The sequence below is a fragment of the Zosterops lateralis genome (genome assembly GCF_965231275.1).
Source record: "Zosterops lateralis genome assembly, chromosome: 3".
Taxonomy (NCBI): Eukaryota; Metazoa; Chordata; class Aves; order Passeriformes; family Zosteropidae; genus Zosterops; species Zosterops lateralis.
The window spans coordinates 59,982,649-60,003,201 of record NC_139764.1 but is presented as its reverse complement, the minus strand read 5'-3'; the positions used below and the strand labels follow the sequence as shown (position 1 = coordinate 60,003,201).

At 35.9% G+C, this 20,553-nt stretch overlaps 1 protein-coding gene across 6 annotated transcripts in view; it reads right to left on the bottom strand.

The window, feature by feature from the left end:
• The window catches only part of PTPRK (protein tyrosine phosphatase receptor type K), a gene marked incomplete at its 5' end in the record, with an annotated part of 380,851 nt that overhangs the window by 251,626 nt on the left and 108,672 nt on the right, over positions 1–20,553 (bottom strand). For all 6 annotated transcript variants that reach the window (XM_083857316.1, XM_083857317.1, XM_083857318.1 and 3 more), the window contains one exon: positions 604–875. In XM_083857316.1, the coding sequence (XP_083713442.1) occupies positions 604–875 (272 nt within the window). The remainder of the gene's footprint in view (positions 1–603; positions 876–20,553) is intronic.

The window sequence follows — 20,553 nt, the reverse complement described above, 5'->3', positions numbered from 1 at the left end:
TGAGTAAAACACCTGCAGGTACTTTCTCAGGTTGGTCAAACAAATCAAATAACAGCATCTAGTAATAACAAAACAATTTTCCCTTCCAAACAACAGGCCAACACTGCAGGTGGTTTTGCCCCATAGCAAGCAAACAGGAAAAAAAGCACAGCCTGAACAGCTGCTCATTAGGTGAGCACCATTCTGCCTGCACAGCAAATGAAGCAAATGTCATGTGGAAAAAAACGCAGTTTACGGTCATGTAATTAGACACAGTAACACAGGCATACACAAAAGAGGAGGGAAGACAAGTACAAATTACAGTTGCAGAGGCAATTTATTTCTGGGAGTTTAAATTTTTTGATGTTCCTGGACTCTAACCTTACTATTTTTTTAACAAGCCTTTTTTCCAGCTAATTTTTTTTCCTATTATACAATAACAGATAACTTTGGACAATCACCTACTATAAAAAAAAAATCCATTCCCATACAATTATTTATACTGAATGGAACACTTCACTTGAGCACATTAGGAGAATACTTCATCAGAACAGATCAAAACAACACAAAGTGCATAGGACCATGCAGTAAATACTCTAAAGTATGAATTTATTTCAAGTTTACCTGATACTCATTGGGCCAGAAAGTGCTGACAGCCAACTCTGCTCGAAGCCAGTCTTTTCCAGTGGAACCAGTGACATTCCAGATGGGATTAGCCAGTGGTCCTTTGTTCACCCTAACTAGGATGTTCAGAGTGCCTGGGTTTCCTCCATTCTTGCTGTACAGAAGGTAGCTGAAGTCGATGCAGTGAGTATCATTTTCTTTCATTGTTGGAAGCTGAAGCCGAGTCTTTTCTCCAGGGTCATGGTCTGATGAAATCACTATCATGTATGATCCTAAGAAAGGGGGGAGTGGGAAATGGGAGGGAAAAAAAGCAGTAGTAAGGAAAAAGATAAATACTAAGAAACTGATTGTTCACTGTGAAAAAGGATGCATACATTTTCTTACCCCAGAAACCTCAAAATTCAGGCAGCCTGAAATCCAGCAAGCTATAAAATGGCTAGACACATGACTGAAGCAGTACCCACAGAAAACATCACAGGACCTTTCTAGATGCCATCACCTGCAAACTTTTCTCTCTCTTGTTTTAGGATCAGATAATTGGAAATAGGATCACAGATGGGAAAACAATAATCAAACAAGCAAAGGATCATCATTATTCTGAGGTCACTGAGGCCAAAATTCTCTCAACTTGCTCGGCAGATTTTCTAAAAACAAAACAAAAAATAAGGTCCACATTCCTCAATGCCGCTTTATCACACACACTTTATTCTACCCTAAAAAGAAGCAGTCTTGAATTTGAGATATATTAACAATGGAAATAGCTGACTTAAGACAACAAGCTAAATTTCTCTGGAAAATTCTTTGCTGCTCCATTTGCCAATGGATTTAAGGAGATAACAGAAGTTTCTACAGCTAGAAGAGTGTCCATCTTGTAAATGTGTATTACAAATATACACGAGACAAAACAGGCTGTGCCTGTCTAGCTATAAAGGCAGAAAGTGGAAATCATATGTTTCAACATGCTATACAGGCAGTAATAATGAATCAGTCTGTCCTGCTGTCCTGCAGAATGGATGGTAAAGACAGGCTGCCATCTAATCTAGCCCAGAGCTGATCTGTTTCTTTAAGAGTGACAATTCCAAACCAGGTACTACCTAGTGAGTGAACCCCACAGAAGAAAGCTTGCTAGACAGGGTATGCCAGGCTGAACTTTCCAACCAAGTGAGAAAATCTAATTCAGTATATATCTGAATTATTGTTAAAGGAAATTTTCCTAACCGAAATTTTCCTACCCATCTGCTTAATGGTTCCAGAATCTACCTGTTGACAGATTTTCATTTTGCTTTCAGTCCTAAAGGACATCACAATAAAGAGCCTTTTCTTGTGAGGAAAGTTCAGGCTAAATCCATCAAAAATAGAGAAAAAATGTAACCTAAACTTAAAAAACCCCAAGGATTTGTGAACATTTGCCCAAATGAGTAGTCTCACAGAAATCTTGGGACTATGTATGTGAATACTGGTGAAAAATCATCTATGAAGTATGTTCATATAAATTATCATTTTGTAATATAAATTATCATTTTGTATGTCAAATTTTATCCTTTCATTTTCAGACAATAAGGAATTATTGTGTTCTAGTATGTCCTAAGCAGTTGTATTAGGCATTCTGAAAATTGTTCACAAGCTGTTGCTCAGGAAAAGATGAAAATTTATGTACATGGATTAAATCATCTGTGTGAGATGCTAATTTACTAGCCTGTAAAGCAAGTCTCTGCTAAAAAACTTAGGAAATAAAAAGAGAAAGAAATACTATAGAATGAAAGCTGTTCTTATTAAAGCACAGTGCATTTCAGAAATCCGTATTTTTAGTAGTCATCTTTAAAAGAGGGTTTAAAAAAAACTACTATAATGTAACATAAGCAACCAGTTCATATTTAGAATTATATACAGAATCCATTATTTATTTTTCTATTGACAAATCTGATAAAGTAGCAATTCCTGGTTATTTCTTCATTATTAATAGCCATTTATAAAAACACAAAGGAATCTTATTATGCTATTTAGGCTACTTTAAGTCTTTAAAGATTATCATCTAATATCAGTTGATGACTGCCTGAGAAAGTGTTTGTAAACCACATCCACTGGTATGCAATTTTTATGCCCCTTGACTCTAGAATAAACATAATAATATGCTAGTTTGTAAACTCTATTTCAGTAATACATATGTCCTTATAAGAACCTGATCTTCAGACCAGAGAATAAGATTTGCCTAAGTTTTGTTACTAAATAATATGGATGTGGCAGGGGAAGGCTGTACATCAGCAATTTGGGTTTTTTTCCTTCCACATAACAGTTGAAAAACTGAAAATGTCCAGCAAAAAATTACAGACTGCTCCCCACACTGTTAGCACTTATTGGCCATCTAAATTGCCTCTTTGCCTTTGTTACTTGAATCTTGCAAATATTTTTAATACATACACACAAAAAAAACCAACCCATCCAAAAACGCCACAAAGCAAACTTCTAGTATTCTAGTATTTCTAAACCTAAGATCCAGAAGATAAACCCTCCAGCGTTTTTTGAAGGTGAATTTGGGAGTGAGGAAGGAAGAAACGGAATAAAACAATCAACTTTTTCAGATTTTTTTAAAATGTTTCTCTCAACTTCTCTCAAGATAAAACAACTGGAAGGAAAAGAAGATCAATCTCAAATTACAAGAAATAATCTAGAAGTATTTAAAGATCTTGTTTCTATAGTAAGGGAATCTGCTATAGCTTTTGGAAGCTTCAACATATTTTTTTAACATATCAACATATTTTATAGTACTCCACTTTCTCAATCTCATTTTTCAACATTTAAAAATACTTAGCAGTGAATTTGCACACATCTATCTACATGTGAATCCTACAGCATTTCATAAAACTCTCCAGACAGCATTCATAGACCATTTATCACATAGCCAAAGCATCTGTTCACCATCTTGGAAACCACTTCCCTTCTACTCCTTTTTTTTAACTTAAGTAGCTGTATTCCACAAATGAACAGAATGCTGCTCCCTCCTCAGTCATCTACCTACTTCAAGAAAGTCAGAAGCCAATGCCAGAGTAAACTATACAGCAAACTCACATCTTTGGAACACGTACAAAATACTTTCTTACACCTTTCAATAGAAAATCATTATTTACTTGTAAAAAAATACAATAGGATTGAAAGAATTAGGAGTTTCCTCCCATTTATATATGTTTGTAATACCTTAATATTAGTTATTAATAACTATATTATTTCAAAATCTTCATAATATCTGAAGATATTATTGGACTTGGCAGAAATGCAAAGTATAAACAAGCGAACTGCTCACAATCTCATTAATTCCAAAGATTATCAACTTTTTGAATTTTTCACTGAGAAGTTAGAGCAAGTGTTACAGCTAACTATTCACAGTGGTGTTCCAGGCTGGAGCAGGGTCACAGTGTGAGGAGGAAGGTGCAGCAGACACCAAGTTCAATGGGCTGACTGCAGCCCCCACTTCCCATTCCCCTGTGCTGGGGTTGAAATTTGGTTAATTTTTCCCCAAGATCAATCTGTTTTGTCTGTGACAGTAACTGGTGATTTACAAAATAAATTATCTCCTCATCTTTGTCTCAACCCATGAGCTTGCCCACACTATTTTCCCCCTTGTACTGCTGATGAAAGGACCAAAAAGAGGCAGGGTGAGGGGCTGGCCAAGGTAAACACACCACAGTTGCCAGAAAGGTAAAGAGCAGCAGTTAGTGTTAGCTCACATTAGTACTAAGTGTTTTATTAAATCCCAGTAGAGCCAGGCTCCATGATTTTTTCCCCATTGTTACCAGCCTAACAAGGTCAGGCACAAGCAGATGTAAAACACTGAATACACCTACTTCCCTTGAAAACAAGGAAGAAAAAATACACTAGCGTGTTCTGTTTCCACTAAGATTTTACAAGAAGAAAGTCAACTGCAAGATCATTACTCCATTAAATCCCAAAATGTTTAAAAAAAAAAAAAAAAAAAAAAAGGGCACCAAATCAACATATTTGGGGCAAAGGAGAAAGAAAAACTTTACATGAAAGAGCAGAAGTTCATTTTATTTTTTCTTCTTATAAGACAGAAATGGCAAATTTAATCTTTAGATGATGCTACAAAGAAATGAAAGAAGAAAAGCATCCAAAGTCACATTTGTGCCTGGACAAAGATCCATTGATCTTGAATATACCTTTCAATCCTGATTTTTCACCATGTTCCAGCACGATGTCTTTAGTTACTCTGGCAGTTAGTGCAGTTACAAAATACACACAACTCATTGCTAACATTTTTCTTGAAAATTTTTCTTGTAGTTTGACAGTAATGCTGTTTCATCCTTCTTTCAGTAATTCCCAGAATAATCTTCTCCATTCTTATGAATTTGCAATCTTTAGAATTCATAGATATGTTCTCTTTTACCCAAGAAGCTTAAGTGTTAATTTTTTCTACTTGAGTGTAGTTTAGATTTCTCCAGATCAAACCCCATCCTCTCATTTAGCTTTTCTTCTCTGAAGTGCCTTCTATCTATTTCCCAGTTAATAGCTTCTAATGTTATTCCTGATGTAAAAGGTCAATCCAATTCTCTCCTACACAAAACAGAAACATCACACTATGAAATAGCTAAATGGCACTGCCTCCTAAGCTTTGACCAAGTTCATGCAAACAGTTCAGCTTTAGGATCAGTCATTTAGGAGGGTTTTGATGCCTACTTGGCATTCAAATCATGAACTTGTGAAAAGGCATCTACACATCTACGGAATAAGAGATACTAGACTTTCCCTGAGCTATGTTATTAAACATTGGTGTATATACCTCATAGTTTTCACTGCCTTTTATTTATTTTGATAAGGATTAAACTTGATGTCCTAGTTCAGTGGAAAGGACTAATTAATTGAAGAATTAATGAATTCTTTAACTAATTAATTGTGAAAAATCCCAGGTTTTATCCCCTACTGAAAACCAAGCTCTCTTATCACCTAGCAGTTAATCGAAGCTAAGAAATCAAGCTAAGATTAAAAAAAAAAGTCCTTATATAAAATAAAATTTGCCCACTGTAAGGTACCAATGTGACAGAGCAGGTTCCCAATCAAATTATTTTCTCTCACTTCCTTGCTTCCTGAAAAATGGGTTTGTATTTGAAGTGTGAAACTTGCAATTTTCAGCAGGCTGGTCTTCAGTTCCTGCAAATTCTCTTTCCTCCAAAGAAGAACTAACCATCAAATCATCTCCATTTTGGGGACATACTGTGGTAGTTTCTCTGCCTGTAAATGACAATATCAATTACACTAAGTGGAGGGTCCGGGCACTTATGTGCCTTATCCCAAAGCTCGAGACTATGTGACCTTTTTATCTTTTAAAAATGATCTTTTTTATCTTTTAATGTGTAACATAGTCCCCAATCACGTTTTGAGCAACATTTATAAGAGACTGCAGGCAAAGAACAGACACTGAAATAAAGAAATAGGCTTGCAACTGGAAGCAGACTACAAAGAAAAGTTCAGAAACGTCTATGTTAATTCACAGAAAACTTATATTTCACACTCAATAATGTTTAATATCTATTTTGTTCTTCAGAGAATGCCTTCCCTGTGACAGTTTGAGAGTCCTTTACTTGTATTCCTGTAATTTGCAAGAAGGGAAAAAAATAAAGGCTAATGATAAAAAGTTTAAAGCTCCTAAATTTTTCTTCTTGCAGGAAGGATATTCTTTAAAAAATAAAAAAGCCAAAGCCTATTAGATACACTCCAAATAAACCTCCATGTGCTTGGGTTTAATATAGCCTCAAACCATTATAGCCTTTTCATGCTCTTTTGTCCTCCATTATCCAACATACAGTAAAGGTCTGCAAACCTAGAACAGAAAAAAAAAAAAAAAAAAAAAAAAAAAAAAAGAAAGAAAAAGAAACCCAAATAAATTATGAAGAAAAACTAGAGCCATTGATAGGGTTTTAATTTTAGTGCCCTGCACCATCAACTAAGGATAATCCTTAAGGAGCGTGTTTAGAGAAAAATGTTACTTTGTAACACTACAATCTTACTTAAGATACATTATTTGATGTACACTTAAAATATTCAATAAAGTTATATCCTGATTTTAGCTGTTCTCATTCTAAAAAAAAAATATAATCAAAAATAATGTTATTGGTGCAAACAACACAAGATTTCTCCAAAATTTCTTTAGATGGCTACATTTCAGAGGTATCTTTCCACTTACTTCACTTGTTTACAGTATCATTCCCTACACAAGACTCAAATTGTTGAAGGTTGTTTCAAGTTCTTTACAGATTGTCAGAGTGAAAGCGGGGGTGAATCAGGATCATGAATTTCAACTTCATTGCCTAGCTCAGTTCCAAGGCACCACAACTCAACTGCAAGTCAAGATAAGACTCTGAATTTACTAGAGAGATTAAAAATAACAACAAAAATACACAACACAGACATAGGAAATTTTTCTGGAGAACGCAAATCTTTTGGGGGGTTTCCTACTTCCAATAGAAAATGAGAATTATTAAAAGAACCAACTCAAAGCAGGTTCTTAAGCTACTGTATAAATAAAAGCAGAGCATTCACTCAATTTGAACAGAAACTTAGCCTCATGGACTGCAAGAGCTCATCAATTCATCAATTTCACACTGACATTGCAATTTCACAGGAGGAGAAAAGGTGTCCTGCCCTCCAGGCTGTACTTGTTGATGCCACAAGCCCTGCTCTACAGCAAGGTCATGCAACTGGGATTCCCCCATTAACCACACCCACGGAGGTCAAGTAACAGGGACACAGGCTGACAACAGCAAGGCAAAGGCAAATAAAAACAGCATCAGATCAGCCAAAGAATTACTATCATGGGCAGTATAACAACTTTACCAGTATTTATAACTATGATACTGCTGGCTTGATACTGATATCACTCATTACTTGTTTAATTCCATGAGAACAAGAAAGTGTTTGCAATTAAAAGGGAAAATGAGAAATGAAAAATACCTCTCATGTTTCAAAGGCATGGAGAATTTGCAGCAAAGTTTATGATGAACTTTTGACTAAAATTGTCCCTTGGGCTGGATGTTCCTACAAAAGTTTTGCCCTCCATACTAACATTTTAGAAATGAATATGAAAAATATGCACTCTGGAATTGCTGGAATTCATAGTTTTCTCATAAATAACTTCAAAATCCTATGGACTTGTTTCTACTGATGCAGAGAAAACAGACCAGTTTCTGAGGTATGGTAATTTTCTCACTTTTTTCACATGATGAACCTTTGGCTAATATATATAGACTTTAGGAACTCAAAAACCTGAGACAGAAAAATTTCAGCAACCGAAATTTGCAGTGCAAGCTTGTGGTGTCTGCACAAGAGAGCCTTTATCTTGCATTGTGCTCCCTTGAACTGCCTCTTCCAACAAGGCATTCAGAAAATGACGTTTGATACTGTGCGTCTGGCAAGTTTATGAAAGGACAGTATTACTGAACAGTGAACTGTATTTCAGTAACCAGAAGACACATGCAAGTTTCATATTTATTTAGGGATTAAGTAAGGTACTTTGTTATGAATTTTTTAACATCAGAGTCCATGAATGGATGGCAAAGATAAAAGTAACAACAGCTCTGAACTGTCTGAATTTGCGCTGCAAACTCATAAATACCCCAGGGATGGTGGCTTAGTGACTCCAGGGTGCTTCTCAGTCACCCAGGGGCTGATCTGGCTGCCCAAAGAGCAGCATAGGTTTGCCAGTTTTCTGTCTTGAAGAAAATGTCTTCTCTAAGCAAAATTTCCAAGAAACTCCCAACTCTAGATTAATATCAACTTGGGATGAAGCTACCCACTTGGGATACCAGATAACTGGGTACCATTTGTGCCTGCACAGCCTAAAGCCAGTCAGATGTTTTAATCTGAAGCTGTTCTCAGAGCAGCAGCCTAAGTTGACAAACTCCAAAGCACCCCTGCATCTCCTGGGAAAATTTCACTCCCATGAAGACACCAACACCTAAAAACACTTGCAAAAACTTCACTGCATGAAAAACAGGTGCAGAAAAGAGTTTAAATCCATTTTGCTTCACCATTCCAATTAGCTGCTTTGATATCACTTGACTGGATAAGGTGATCAGTAATGCACAGACATCTCCCTCTATGTTAGATTTGTTCCACCCGTTTTTGTGACAGACTCTCCAGGATGAAAGACCAGTGTTGGCCATTCTGTATCCACCTACATGTCTAGGATGCCACTCTATCACCACCACTGCTGAACATTCAGCATTTCAGATTCTAGTAAAAAAGACATACTTTACTGAGGATGTTACAGGAGATGGGGATCAAATTATCTATCTCTGTGGAGTATTATTTATTTGGATAGAAATTAAAGTAAAATATGAAAACATTTAGAGTATTCTAGGGCAGACAGTCTTACAAAAAATGTCAGTGCTGAGCACTTCCTTTAAGTCTTTGGTGTGCTGCTGTGTATTTGCTGCAGTGCACAAAAACAAGTTCACAGAGAATTCATAAATGTCATCCAAGGTGACCTGAAAGCTCACAGCCACTGAAATTCACAGGACTTTTACTCCTACCCCATGCCCTCCTCCATCTATGCTCATCAGACCCTTGCAAAGCAACACACAAATCCCATAATAAAAGACCTAGATTTCCTGCACCTTCCTCTTGAGAGAGGCAAGGTGAAAAAAGTTTGATCTCTTCCTAGGTGAGAGAAATGAACTGACTCCTGGAAAAGTCCAACAAGAAACAGAGTCACATCAAGAAAAGAGATGAAAACAAGTGGAATTTTCCCATTAAAAAACATAGCTACAAATAACTTCTTTCAATTATCTTGAAAGCATTTAGAGAAAGGAAGATCAAAATGTATCTTTACAACTATTTATTTTATTGGCAGCCAAAAAAAAAAAAACTCAGCAAACACTCTCTAGGCTTTTTTCACCTCCTAAGTGCAAAGTGGCATTCAGATTTTAACTGAATGGCAAAAATATAATTTTTGAATGTGCATTCATACTCAGAGTGTCTCTAACACACTAGTCATTCTTGCAAAAGCAACAGCATTAAAAAATGCATTGAGAAGATATTTATTCCTATCAGCCTAAAACACCAAAACTGAAAACAGAAACAAAACCGGTCATTCCCTGAATAAGCATTTGACAGGAAAAAAATAAGAGCTATCAATCTGCTGAGAATACTACTCTCAAGCATCATCAACAGTTAAATAAAGGCTCATTACCATATGTGACAGCAGATTACCACTGCCATGACAGACCTTTCAGAAAAGGAAATTAAATGTTCCATATATTTTTTTATTGTAGTCTTCAAATTTATTTAAAATATGGGAGGTTCATAAAATATTTTCACTGGGTTTTTTAGAGGTTTTTTTGGTAACAGGAAGAACATTCATTCATTTCTTTTCAATCACTTTTTCTCAGCACCAAATAGTAATGTTTCCTTTTATGAAAACAATTTTTCTCAGAACATTGCTTTATGCAACAGTGACCTGAAGAATTTCTGTTATTTCCAGGCTTTGCTGCTTTTACAGGTGTAGGACCTACACTTAAGGAGTTGCATAGTCCTTGATTAAATGCAAAACATGAGTTAAGAACCAACTGCTGGGAAGGATTACCAGTGATAGGAGTTTTGAAAAATAATATAAACCAATATTTTAATAGCAGAAATAATATTCACCCTATGCATTCAGAAGACAGATTTAATAACAACTTGTTTGCTGTCCTTCAAAACATTACCTGGCCTCCCCACTGAAGTACATACTTCACTTTGTAGTGACTCACACTCCAGTTGAGTATAACCACAAGTCGAGCCTTTGTCAATACAACAGCAGTACTATCTAGTGAACTCAAGTACTTGCTTAAGGAAAAAAAGCTGGAAACCTTGAAGTTTATCAAGTTCCCAGGAAGTCTTCCATCTGTCTTCCAGACCACCAAACACATGGTTATGCATATTTGCAAAATAAAAACTTGAGCAATTTAACAAGTATGGTACATTGCCACTGAATGCCCTATAAAGAGCTGAATATTACATAGATGGAAAGGAAAAGGCTAAAAAAAGGATCATATACAGACAGCTACTTCTGAAATTACTTTGCTTTTCCAGTTACTGATGGTAATGTTGATCTCACAATTGCAAACAGTCCTATAATGCATATCTCTATGATAATTATAAGAAATAATTTAAAAACACCCAAAGAGAACAGTCAAAATCCACAACTCATACATATGCAAAAAATGCACTGAGGAATGCACTACCCAAGAGTATAGGTATTCATACACCACTATATTAATTACCACAGAAACTAGACTTAAAACCCTAAATACACATTGAGCACCAGAAAGAATTAATAGAGACAATAAAAAATACAAAAATGGATTAAAAACTCAAGCCAAAACACAGTTAAAACATTTGTCTTAATACCCAGGAAGGCTTACAAAAGACATTAAAATCTTAAACTCAGAAATTAGAATTTGTTGCTTTCCTAGATGCCGGAGTTTGCAGTTAAAACAAAGATGTGGGGTTTATGGTGTGTGACCATTCTTGTCGTGCTTCACATCTTGTTAACAGCCCTCTGCTCCACAGTCATCAACTACTCTTCTCTTCCAAACACTTCAAGTGATTAGCATTAAGACACTACACCCCGAGTAAAGGCTATAACCTGCATGTAGCTGGATGCCTGCTGCATCTGCATCCTGAGAGGTCATAGCATTTTCTATCCAAATTAGTTGTTTTAAAACAAACGGATAAATAAACTATCCCTTGCCTCTCAAGTTAGATTAGCAGCTCAAGTGGTTTTACACTCTAGTACACACCATCTTTCTTCTACAGGGAAATACTCCTGAAATGGATGGGAACATCTCTACCTATTATAAAAATCACTCATGCTACCATATTAACTTTTTTTTAAAGTGTTTTGAAATAAAAAATTTGTCTCAGTGTACAGCAATAGGAGATCAGCAAGAAGAAAGGGTGCATATAAACTAGGACTGCTGTTTCAGAGAAAACTTGAAGTTCAACAGCTATGAATGGGGTTTGGTCATCATTCTTGTTGTTTGGAGGATTTTTGTTTTCATCTCAGAAAACACCTTGGTTTATGAAGATTCACATCTTTTCTCCTGACACCCCACTTTCCAATTCATATACATTTGAAACAGCTTTTTCCTTACAAATAGCTAGTTTATACACGCTAATACTATTTAAATCCTCCTCTATTTTGAATACTGAATTCCACAATGCCAACAAAATACTAAACAAATTCATCCAAGCCCATAATATAGAGCCGGTAATTTCATGCAGGTGGAGCATTTTCTTGGCATCAAATAATGTCATTAACCTAAACTTCTCAAAAATACAAAAACCTGATAAATCTACCCAAATATGTACCATATGTAGGATGAGGAGACTCAGAGGGGACCTTATCACTCTCTATAACTTCCTGAAGGGTGGTTGTAGACAGCTGGGGCTTGGTCTCTTTCTCCAGGCAGCAACTGACAGAACGAGAGGACAAAATCTTAAGCTGCACCAAGGGAAATATAGGTTGGATGTTAGGAAGAAGTTTCTCACAGAAAGAGTGATTAAATACTGGAATAGTCTGCCCAAGGAGGTGGTGGAGTCACCATCCCTGGATGTGTTTAAAAAAAGACTGGATGTGGCACTTGATGCCATGATCTAGTTGAGGTGTTTAGGGCTGGGTTGGACTCAATAATCTTGAAGGTCTCTTCCAACCTACACATTCTGCGATTCTGTAATTCTGTAATGAGAACCTTGTCTCCAATTCAGATAGTTGGTGAACTTTTAACACTAATATTTGTTAGTCAAACACTGTACTTAATTATTAGGACTATTAGAACATTGGACCCATATTCCAGAAGTCATTCAATAGAAGTATCTTCTGTGATTTATTTTCTACTTTTGTTTTCTCCAGTGAACAGTACAGATATCAGAGTACACAGTCATCCAAAAGCTATTTTCTTTTCTTTTTTTTAAGCTGCAATTAGGCTTTTAAATAAAGGTTTTGCAGTTGTACTTCCTAAGGGAATGTATAACTTGTCCTGAACTAAGAATATAAGTTCAGTCTCCAAATCTTTTCTTTCAAAATTAGAATTTGCTGAAATCATAAAGGAAAACAGAAGTTGCTAACAACTATGAACCATAATGCTGCCTTCAAATGTTTTGAATGTCCGAAAGAGGTGCTATTCAGGAATCAAGTAGCATCTCAGGAAATGAAGAAGAGATTAATCTAATAATATTGTCTTTTAACATTAAATTAAAAAAAAAAATGCACAAAACAAAACAAACAAAACACAAAAAAAAAAAAAGAAAAAAAACACTCTGTGAGGGGAATGTTAAAAAAATTAGAAAATAAGCACAGCTGTTAGTCACAACAGACTAGTTACTAAAAAAAGGGTTTTTTGAAAAAAGATGGACTATCTTTTTCCTCTTCTGTTTTACCTATCAACCTTCTTGAGACTGACCAAGGATTAACCAGAATTTTCCCTATATAGAATGGAAATGCAGAGCAATTAGGGGAAAGAAAAAGAAGCTTTTATTCTTTCCAACTGAAATAGATAAAAATAGGCAATAGACTCTGTATGTTCTTTTCTCACAAACCGAAGACAACTGTTCTTGGCGTTTATGCACATAGAAACATTTCAGGACAAAAGACTGTGACAGTAGAGAGCAGAACACTTCTGACTCTGGTAAGAGACAGTTATTAAGCACTCAATCCCAGAATTCAATTAACATTTTATCTAATCATCAACCTGAATCTCTCTTACTGCAATTTAAGATTATTACTGTTTAACCTATCACCAGACAACATGAAGTTTAGGTTACCCCCTTCTTTGCACCAGCCTTTAACTTCTTGAAAATTTTTATTTCCTTTTTGCGTCCTGTAAAAGAGACAATCCTAATTTTTTTTCAGACTTTGCACAGAGGAAATGCTGCTGTTTAGCCCTCTATCATTTCTACTGCTTTCCTCTGAAAATTCCCAGAACAGACATTCTCCCTCCATACTCCAAACCGAATAAAAATACCTATTCTTCTAAGTGCACTAAGAAAAAAAAAAAAAAAAAAAAAAAAAGCAACCAAGCAAAAAAAAAACCTGAAAAGATTATTTAATGTATATTTATACTGAACATTGTTTACAAACCAATTATGTCTGCCTTTTTCACAACCGTGTAATAAGCCTGAGCAGTTTCACCAAATAATTTCTCCTTCATTATTTTTCAATTCTTCTTGATGAGTACTGCCCCAGTGCATCATAATAATTTCTGAACCCTTAAATTGGCTCACAGGTAGAGTAACCTGAATAGCCTCAGCCAAAGAACATTTGTTATTCCATCATCCATGGCACTAACAAAAACAACAAGAAAGACTAGATGCTATCAGTGTTTTCCAAGCAGATTTTTACCTGCCATAAACCCTTTTCAGTTTCATCAAGATGTTTCCTCCATAAGCTTAATGAAGTAAGTAGGATCTACTGCTTCTCTTTCTTCTCCTTATATATTTAGAGAAATAAATTTGTACTTCATTAAATATTATAGAACTTCCTTCTTGGTACTCCAAAGTACCTTAGCTCACTACCACTTGAAATATAGTCAAGACAAGGTTATGGAGCTGAAGAACATCAGTTCTGGTGGACAGAAGACATTTCATTCCATAAGCTGCCCAGGTCAGCAGCAAGAGCAGCTATTCCCTGGCCCACAGGGATCAGTGAGGATAGGGCACTCACAGGTAACTCCATTCAGGCCATCCAGAATGGCCAGGCAGCCTCCTTGCACCCCTGAGTCCTGTGTGCCACCTACACGTCTCTGAAACAGTCCTTTCCCATGCTCCTCCTGGGTCTTTCTTAGTTCAAAATGATGGAAATGAGAAAGGAGGGGTGAGGGGAGCACAGTTCAGTGGCTTCTGTAGGACAGTGCCAAGGCTATTGATGGCTACCTCAGCTAGACTTCTGGAAGGAGACATGCTGGAACACTGGTGGGTGGGCAGCTCAAGGCAGGAGCTGGAAGACAGCATAGCACCAGTGCTGGCAGCCAAGCAGTGTCCAGGACTGCACCCCAAGGGCTTGGGCATCAAGTACACCTTTTTGAACTAAAATGGTGTGCAAGCAAGGAGACCCATAGCTCTGGAAATGTTCTGCCTCTATTAAAACAAAGTTACCTGTGACACAACAATTTCCATTTTGAGTGTTAATTTATCAAGTAAAAATTAGAGACTAACAACAGAAATTGGTTAAACAAGTTCACATAATTACACAGCAATCAACTGTTTGGCTTGGGGTAGGTTGAGTTTGCTGGTTTTGGGAAATCTGCAAGTAACCACGTGCATGATTGCAGATAGTGGCAAGGTGGAAAAGAAATCCATCAGCTATCAATGCAAAAAGGTATTCTGGTTCTATACAACTGCCATCTCACATTCCCTTCTCCAATGTCCTCATTATTATATAAAAGATGTATAAACATGTAAAAAAATGGATTCACAGATCCACAGGAACAAGTAGGCTGCTGCTTCATCTGAAGGAAAAGCATAACAAAAAGCCAAATAAATACCTTCAAAAGCTGAAAATATTTTAAGGCTATACAGCTAATAAACCACAATAATTTCTTTTAATGCCAGGTACAAATTATTATTTTAGTTGGAAATTTACTGAGAAACTTAACAGAATAAAAATAATACCTTGAGAGATGCATGCTATATTTTGAAAGAAGCACTTTTTTCCTTTAATATCATCAAGAATTTTTGTAACACTCAACACAGCAAGGGCAAGGCAAGGCTTGAAGCAACCATATGGCTCAGTCATTTAGCAAAACAGGAATTAAGGCAGTGCAGGTGGCTATGGAAGTATTCAGTGATGTTTAATTTTAATGAACTAATTTGAACAATGTGAGATAAAATCAGCATATAAAATGATGCATATTGCTAGAATTACCAGGAGAAATGCCTCTCTCCTGCAAGGCTCAATTGTTCTACACAAAAGGCACCTTCAGATGTTGTGGGTGTGCAGGTATATAGGAGAGTGAAGCCAAGAGAAGTAAATGAAAGCATATATTGAATACACATAATATTTACACCTATGCCAGACACCTGTAGCCTACCTAAAACAATTAATCAAACTCTGCCCTTAATTTTGCACTTTTCTTTTGCCAGAACTTAGTTCTGTATCAGAGCAACAAATTGTCAGCTTATTTTCACAATTTATATTCATAGTATATATTATTTTTTTTGCAAATTAGCATTTGCTTGAGAATGCTAATGTTTTCATATTACATGACATCTAATGAATCAATAGTTTCCATGAAAAAAAGGAATGATAATATTATGTAAACCATGCTCCTGAAGTTTAAAATTGCAGACAGGTATAACTTTTTAGAAGAAAAACTACCAACAGGCCATAACTTTTAACATCTGCCACAATTTCTCCTTTAATTCAAAGGTCAGCAAGCACATTTGCTACTGTGAATGATCAGTGCCTCACTGTCTTTATAAGGCACAATTACTTGGACAGCTATTAATCATGTCTAACAATTAGAAACATCGCTCCTGTCTTCAAAGAAGGGATGGTTATGAAGTTTCACCTCCATTCAAAGTCTTAAAAATTGGATTACTTACTCCAAAGTGACAGGGGCATCACATTGGTATGAAAAGAGAATTCTATACTGATAAATCATAATGCTATTGAAAGTGCTGTGCTGCCAGAGAGACTCACTTTAAGTAAGATACTGGAAAATTTCCATTTGATGTGAGTCATAACAAGGCTCTTCCTCTTACCCTTTCATTTAAAACTGAACACACATGAACTTCTGGTACCCAAGTAATGAAAAGCACTGGAGTAATCCTGCACCACCTCCAGAGATGTAATTGTTCGTAATTGTTCCATTGGATTCAACAGAAACCATCTTCATCTTTCATGAATCATTTTGGGTGGTGTGTAATTAAACTGATGAAGGGACAAGACAATAACATGCAAATCTAAGCACAGTAAATAGTTCAATATTGTTCTGAATTGTTTCTGAGAGTTAGCCAATAGACACATTCAATATTATACAATTTTTTGTTAGGTTTATTAATTTCTACTTGAGACCACTCATCACATAGAGATAAGTAGGCAAAAACATTCTTCTGCATATTGAAGATTTATTCTGCTTGCTAATTCACACTTCTATGGCAAGAACTTTAGTGCCCAGGAAAAAAGTAAATATAAGTGTGAAGAAATTTTTAAAAAGCCAAAAAAAAAAAAAAAAAAAAAAAATCTAAACAAAAGCAAAAAACCTCCAAAGGGCAAACCCAATAGAATATAACATATAAATATGAATTATGTCACCCTGAAACTCCACATTAAAAAAATCATTTCAAATATGCTGGTGAAAAAAAAGTATCACCAAACCAGATAGAACAGCAGAGATGAAAATTAATATAAGTGAAAGGAAAGCATAGCTAGACATACACAAAAGAAAGAGCACACATAAACACTTGTTGAAAGTAAACCACAGGGCTGCAGAGAGGTTAATGAGAGTTCCACAGGACCAGCTCTAGAATACATCACTGTACAAAAAAAAAAGAAATATTCTGCAAGACATCTTGCAATACAAAGCTGTGAGACATCTCAAAGTAATAGAGAACAAGAGCATTACAAACAAAGGTGCATTAAAGGGAAGGAGAATAAAGGGTGAAATGCAGTTGTAACACATGAAATGTTGGAAATTTTGGACTTTAAATGCAAGACTTTGATAGCTGAAAAGACAGCTTGTTAAAAGGCAGGAGGACACAGGTCTAAGAGAAAGATAACAATAGGCTAAATAAAGATAAGCAGTGTGCAACTTGACCAAGTCCAGCAGCACAGTATGGGCAGTTGAAAAATGAACCTCTTAAAGTCTGGTTAAAATAGAGCTTTAACTAAATTATTTTGCACATTAAGCCTGTGGAGAATCTTTTCTCCAAAACAACACCCTTATAATATTATATTTTAAGAGTTCCAGGATATGCCTTTCTTAAACACAGGTGTTATTCACCTTTAAAAAGCAAAACCTTCTGCTTTTTACTGATTAAAAAAATTAAATAATAAAAAAAATGCTGCTAGTAAATACCTGGTAATGCAATTCTTCAGTAGATAGCTTGAATTTAGTGGCTTCAATACACTTAAGGCCAGTATCTGCCTCACTAAAACCTCTCTATTACTTGAATTTCATGGACAACATTAAGTGAAAAAGCAGTAAAAACAATACTTAAGGGTTTTGTTTCACCTAAGTAGGCACACAAGTAACAGAGAAGCCTAAACTGGGAACTCTTCCAGTCCTTGTCTGTGGATAGATAGAAAATTAGGCTTCCAGACCACAGAAAACCTCAAATATTTTGTGAGCAATAAAAATAGCCTGAAAAGACCCAAACAAAGCCTGCTCAGGGCTCTCCTCAACCTTTCTCGAGAAAGGGCAGAATGAAGCAGAATGCACACATCGGAGACTGATGTAGGTTTTCTGAAGCTCTGTCACTTTCTGAATCTTTGCAGAAAGGCTGTGGAAGCTATTACTAGACAGCTGCTTTGAAACATCTCATTTGAAGATTTTTTTATTATTATTTTATTTTTTCTGATGTGCTTGTTCAAGCACAGACAAGTAAAGTCTGCAACAATCCTTGTAGATTTATTTCAGAGACACAAATGCAGCCAAAATTTTATTACTTATTTCATTTCTAGCTCCACTCTAGGAAAAAAAACCACCAAATAATTTTCTATCTTTCATATTAATTGATGCTGTTATATATACATATATATATCTTGCAAGGGCTCAGCTCTGGTGAGACCCTGGAACAACTTCCCAGAGAAACTCTGGATGCTTCATTCCTGGTAGTCCTCAAGGTCAGGTTGGACAGGGCTTTGACTAATCTGGTTTAGTGAAGGTGTTCATGTCCAGAGGAGTTTGGAACTAGATGATCAGTAGAAGTCTATTCCAACTCACACCATTCGATTGTTCTATGATTCTATAGAGAATATAAAAATGAACAATGGTATGGTTATTTTTCAAAGGGCTAAGGGAAAACTGTGGAAATAAAACCACAATAGTACTTTTAATCGTCTTACTTCTCTTATGAATATATGATAATCATACAGAATATAAAACTGTAAGCCCAAAATGTAGAGGGGTAGAGAAAAGAAAATTATGTCTAACAAGTAGAACAGGCTAGAAGACGGGGCAGAGACCAAGAGTTAACTGGATAGTTGAAGATAAATTATTACTTCATTCAAAAATATTTCTGAGTATCAGGGGAATTAATAATAATTCTGAGAAGACTTAGTGCCAATGGAAAATAACACTAGCTAAACCACTCTTTTCTCACTATTTCTTTATACCATTCACTTAATACTGCAGTAATGTGCAGTATTAAGTAAATGGTATAAAGAAAATGGTGTGCCTCTGCATGACGACTATTTTCCTCAAAAACATGCCATTTTATAATCTTTATTTAAGACCCTATAATAAATCAGATTTTGAGGAACTGCTTTCATTTACTGTGTTTGGGGGCAGGGGTATTAGGGAACTGATGAGGATTGTTTGTTTCAACTTCTTCAAATAAATATGCCTCATACCTAACCCACATCCATAACAAATCCCCATGTCAAGCTCTGGATGAGGACAGGGGTAATGAAAACTCATTTTCATCACACAGCCATACTGAAGCACTACGAACCCTTTAAAATACATCATTATTTAACTTGTAACAAAAACCCCAAAATTCTCAGCAACTATGAGACCAACACAATACTTGAGAACTGCAGTTGGAGAAATGCACAACACAGCAAACACTACCCTGGACGGATTAATTTACTTTGTCACCAGATCTTCGACCCTTCATGCAACCTCTGCCATTTGCTCTTAGATTAATTTTTTGTGAGACAAAGATGAAATCTCTTCCATCACTGACAAAGTATCATTTTTATGTCCCATCTTCTTGCTCTCTAGCATGTATACTGTGGTGTCTCTTCTGGCAAGCAAGGTTTTGCCTCACTGTTGAAATGATTCAACCTATGACAGGCTCCCTTCTGACGCATATGAATTCTGGGTCTCCCTCAGAAACATTTTGTCCATGCACACTGCTTCCCTAATACAACCTGCTTAATATGCAGTGCTTCCCTTAGGCAGGCAAATGCAACTTGGCACAAAAATAGGTCCTAGGTATTAGCCTCAAATAAATCAAATTATTAAAATTTCGGGGAAAATGTGTTTTACAGAAAACTAAAAAATATTATTCCCTGTCCATCTTGGCCATAAAATTCATAAAAGACTACTTGCATTAAACTAAGCTGCTTTGCCAAACCTAGACTCCCCTCTGAATTTCAAGGCCTTCTGAAAAATAGTTAAGAATTTACTCATCTCAAGAATACCTAAGAAATTTCATCTCCCTAGGAAGTGGGAGCAGAACAACACCAACAGGGGCTGGCAACAACGCACCGAAAACAATTTCAGCGTTTATTTCATGACACTCACCATTGATCAAGTCTATAAAACCTTTGAATCTAATAGAAGAACAGATTACCGCTTAACTTTATTACTGGATAAAATCTTCTTGCAAAAACAGCAAAAACTAAGAACCTGTGAAATGAACACTTGTAAAAAAACAATTCTTGTCTAGCATGAACACCCTCCAGACTACTATAAATGGCAAGGAGTGGTAATGCTTAAGTTTTTCAAGTACTCAATGAATGCAAATGGTGAGGTTTTGGGGTTTTTTAATTCACTTTTTCATACAATTTAATACTTCCCATTGACCAATGCGTTTTAATAACTTGAGAAATGAGAAACGTCCTTCAACACATGCTCATATCTAAAAGCTGCTTGAACTTAGATGTTTCTGCAGAGACCTACTAGAGAATCATCTCCAATGAGTCACATGCAGCTTGCTAGTTCTACATTTTAGATTCTGAGAAAAGCATAAAAATGTAAAAAACATGCAGAGAACAAAGAGATAAAACAAAGA